The 4,420-nt window shown below is 44.5% G+C and overlaps 1 protein-coding gene across 2 annotated transcripts; it reads left to right on the top strand.

The window, feature by feature from the left end:
* Positions 1-202: 202 nt before the first annotated feature.
* Positions 203-3,491, top strand: LOC124660947 ((-)-alpha-terpineol synthase-like). 2 transcript variants are annotated; one of them, XM_047198797.1, is made up of 7 exons: positions 203-658; positions 774-1,053; positions 1,667-2,018; positions 2,114-2,332; positions 2,411-2,549; positions 2,673-2,894; positions 3,005-3,491. In XM_047198797.1, the coding sequence occupies exons 1-7, from the start codon at positions 500-502 to the stop codon at positions 3,314-3,316; spliced, it is 1,683 nt and encodes a 560-aa protein (XP_047054753.1). In that variant the 5' UTR covers positions 203-499; the 3' UTR covers positions 3,317-3,491. The 2 variants fall into 2 exon arrangements, with proteins under 2 accessions (XP_047054753.1, XP_047054752.1); XM_047198796.1 differs by having other exon boundaries at positions 204-658; positions 2,646-2,894.
* Positions 3,492-4,420: the final 929 nt, after the last annotated feature.

The raw sequence follows: 4,420 nt of genomic DNA, 5'->3' as shown, positions 1-4,420 counted from the left end.
AACCACATAAATTTTTAAATTTTCAAGGGGATCTTTAACTTCCATAGATACTACGAAGGTAAATAGTATGCCCATTTATCCAATCAAGGTACATAGATACGGGGGAAGGAAGAGTGGGTCAGAGGGCTTCCTTCACAGTGCATACCTCTCTTTCTCTTTTGAGTTTTTCTGGCCTACGCGGGGAGCTCTGTTGGAACCGAGTGTTTTTCTTTACCGAGTGTTTTTTTTATGTGTGGAGTGTCTTTCCTTTGCCGAGTACTCGATAACAGACATTTGGAAAACTGCTTGATTCCACCATTCCGGTAGTGGTCTGTACTTTGGACTGTGCTCAAGCTATGTGACCCTCCTTAGGCCTTAGCCGCTCACCACATTTGCACGCTCTAGTGATATCAACTAAATAGTAAGGACTGGAATTGGGCGCGTACGTTTGCTCCAAGAGAAAAAGGTAGCTAGTAGCTAGTAGCTAGCTACAAGAACGGCCGTGGCTAGGCAGCTAACGATGGCCATGGCAAATCCATGCTGCCGGCCGTCGTCACCACTGTGCCGGCTGCTAGTGCAGTGCTCGTTGGCGCCGGCTCGACGGTCGGCGAACTACCCGCCCAGTTCCTGGGACTACGACTCCCTCCTGCAGTCGCTCAACAATATTGGCCATGATCGGGTAATCCTTGATACATATGTTCGCAGTTAAGTTTTTTCTTTCTCCGAAAAGGAGGCAACGCAGCTAGGTTCTGCGTCGGTTAATTTAAAAGGAAAATAATAAGTGGATGATACAGGTTGGCGATCCATGGAACTTTGACAAGCTGAAGGCCGGCGTGAGGGAGCGGCTTGTGAGGGCGAGCAGAGGTGACGACCAGACTGCAAAGCTCAGGCTTGTCGACACTATGCAACGCCTCGGCGTCGCCTACCACTTCGACAACGATATCGCAGGTATCCTCACGTCTGTCTATGGTAGCAAGCCTCCTCGGTGCAGCTGGGATGATGATGGTGATGTGGCTTCAGCGGCCTTGAGATTCAGACTGCTGAGGAAAAACGGCTTCGCAGTCTCCCTTACAGGTACCTAGCTGGTTAAATAATGCTGCCTTCGTTCAAATTAAAAGTCGATTACCATTTAGCACTACAGGAATGGGAGTCTACCATTTAGCACTACTAGCTAGGTATCTTCCATAAATTGTTTTATGAATTTGTATTCTAAATAGTATTATATAGGTTTGTAGATAATTATGAAAAATGCTTTTCACGAAATTTGATTGAAGGCTTTTCCTCTTCTAATCTAAGACATGCAGAACTCCCGCATAGTTTGAAAAAAATAAGTATGTCATGAAATTAGCATAATTTGCGATTGTATGATGTTATTTTCATCTTACGAATCCAAACAAGTTCTATATGGGTGTTGGCCCCTCCCTCCCTAGTCTTAAGTCTTAACGCACACCCCCGACCTTACTTCACATGCCGCCTCATATGAGCTTGAACGAATCTTCAGTGTGCGGTACCCAAAATAATATTTTTTACTTTGCTTGTACTAGAACTCTTCTACTTAATTAATGGAAATTTTGCCTCGGTTTCAAAGAAATTGCGGAGCCTATTATATTTCTTTCATGGACCACAATTTTGTACCTAACTAACCGGTTTGGAGGTATCGCTGAATACTCTCTCAATCACGGTGCAGGGAATTATCTGACACCAGCGTTTCAGAATGACAACGCAGAGGGACTTCTCTCACTATATGAGGCTTCATATCTTTCATTCAGAGACGAAGAAACATTGGACGAAGCAAGAACGTTTTGTGCCAATGCTCTCAGAGAGCTCCTGCCATCCATGGAACCCCACTTGCGGTCCAGTGTGGTACATGCTTTGGACCTTCCACTGCATTGGAGATCTCCTAGACTAGAAGCAAGATGGTTCATAGACCAATACGCTAGAGATGCTAGTAATTCTGACCCGTTGCTCCTTCAATTTGCTATGATGGACTTCGAGAGTGTGCAAACTGTGCATCAACAAGAACTCGTAAGACTGCTGAGGTATGCACAATTATTAACTACATATCTCAAGATCATTTATACATGGTAGAGTAATTATTTTTCATGTTATGATTGATCATACGTGTTAATCATAGATGGAGGAAGGAGACAGGACTTGGTGAGAAGTTCGGGTTTGAAAGAGACCGTCTCATGGAGTGTTTCCATTGCGCAAATGGAATTGTATGGGAGCCAAACCACGGACCATGCCGGGAAATGCTTGCAAAACTTATAAGTCTACTCGTCAACTTGGATGATGTTTATGATGTGTATGGAACCCTGGATGAACTCATCCTCTTCACCGACACCATTGGAAGGTAACTCTACACATACATTTAAGAGCTTTTATTATCATGTACAATTTCAAATTGATGTGTGTTGAACAATATTGTTAGATGGGAAGAATGTCCAATGGAGATTCTCCCTGAATACATGCGCGCACTTTACTCCGTTATGTACGACACATCCAATGAGGTGGCTAATAATGTACAGAAAAAACATGGCTTCGACGTGCGTTCACTTTTTCAGGAAGCGGTAAGGCACTAACGCCTGTCATCACCGCTAGAAACACAATGAAATTTGTAATCGGATATACCTATCTTTTACAAACCACAATTATAAACTTGACAGTGGCATGATATAGCGAAATCGTTCTTGGTGGAAGCCAAATGGCACCATCGAAATCAGATACCAGCTCTCGAGGACTACCTGTACAACGGGGCATTTTCATGCTCTGGCCCATTATTGTTGCAACATGCATTTTCCATGCTCAACATGGAAGTCAACTCAAAGTATACTGACCTAGTCCGAAGCTATCCAAGATTAATTCAGTCGGCAGCGCTAGTTCTACGCCTCTGCAACGACTCCGCAACACACTACGTATGGACAATTATTTATTTCCTTTGTTTATCCATTTGCCATCATCAAAACTTAGTATTTTTCTGAGTTGTCAAATGTGATATGTGTTCTATGAAAAATATGTATAACAGGCTGAACAGGAGAGGGGGGACGCACCATCATCAATAGCTATCCTCATGTTGGAGAATAACTCCAGTGAGCATGAGTCTCGCAAAGCTTTGAAAGACCTTACCATTGATGCTTGGAGGTCAATTAATGAAGATGCATTCAAACACGACCAATTTTCTATATCGTTTGCCATGGCTTGCGTGAATTTGGCTCGAACCTCACATTGTGTTTACCAAGGAGGGGATGGTTTTGGGGCACCGGATGGTAGAAAAAATGAGCAAATCGCAGAGTTGTTCTTGGAGCCTTTGGCACTAACCAACCACGACAAATGGTAGTAAGCCCTCAAGCACTGAGAGGTGTCATTCGGTTCCTTTGAAGTCATAAAGATTGTATTCATTTTCGAAATATGTTATGTACTCCGTAATTATTTTTGGTGTTGGTGTTTACTACCATAACATACACATTCTATTTACTTTTGTGCCATAATAACATCAAAATTTTACTTTTGCATATGGGCTGATTTTGAACCCACGTGTTTATCAAGATTCAGCACATAGAATACCCAACTCTACAAAATTCATGTATTCTTCAACCCTAGAATGCACATTGAATTTTCACTCTGCACTGAAATACTAGATGATACACCGCGCGTTGCTGCGGCAAACAGATGCATAAAATTTTAAGCATTTTGTATACATCTATACCTAATAATAAAAGCAAAAGAGCTTCTTGTTGGTCCGTCTATTTTTGCCCCGAGATTTTAGCCAAAATTACTTACCCTGCCACCGATTAGTCAAATAACGTTTCGTTCGAGTGTTATATCGTGCCTTCCGTGAGAACCACCCGGTCAAACCTATGGCCAAGAGGAAAGGGCCCAGTGTGGAGGATACCCGCTCTTGACCGTCGAGGTCGCGGGCCGCTCTGGGAGCAGCTGGCTTCGGTCGGAGACGGACGAGGATGAGGAGCATGGGTACGCGGTGGAGGAGTTCGTGGAGGACGCTGCCGGCGGCGGGGAGCGGACAGCCGTGGCGCAGTGGATGGGTCGTCGGGGAGTCATTAGCTCTGGAGGTGGAGGATCTTTGGATGGAGGAAGAGCTCCAGAGGGACAAGCAGTGGGAGAGAGTGAAGATCCCGGCAGTCTTGAAGCAGGGCCCTCGCAGCAACCCCTTCATCACCGCAAACTCGGCAATTTTCTACCCCGGGAGGGACTTTGGGGATGGGCGGGCGACATCGGCAGAGCTGAGAGGGGGCTCCTTTTCTTTCTAACGCGGTGTGCAATCGAGGCGAACTTGTTGGATAATTAGGCACAATTTCCATGATTAATTCCAGAATATTAAGCATGACGACAGCAACTACTAACATGTGAAACTCGAACATACTAGATGCATTAATCAACATGAACAGTAGCAGAGCAAACAGTACAACATCCATCGCTAAAC

This window comes from Lolium rigidum, chromosome 6 (genome assembly GCF_022539505.1).
Source record: "Lolium rigidum isolate FL_2022 chromosome 6, APGP_CSIRO_Lrig_0.1, whole genome shotgun sequence".
NCBI classification, from domain to species: Eukaryota; Viridiplantae; Streptophyta; class Magnoliopsida; order Poales; family Poaceae; genus Lolium; species Lolium rigidum.
This window is presented reverse-complemented; position numbering and strand designations above follow the sequence as displayed.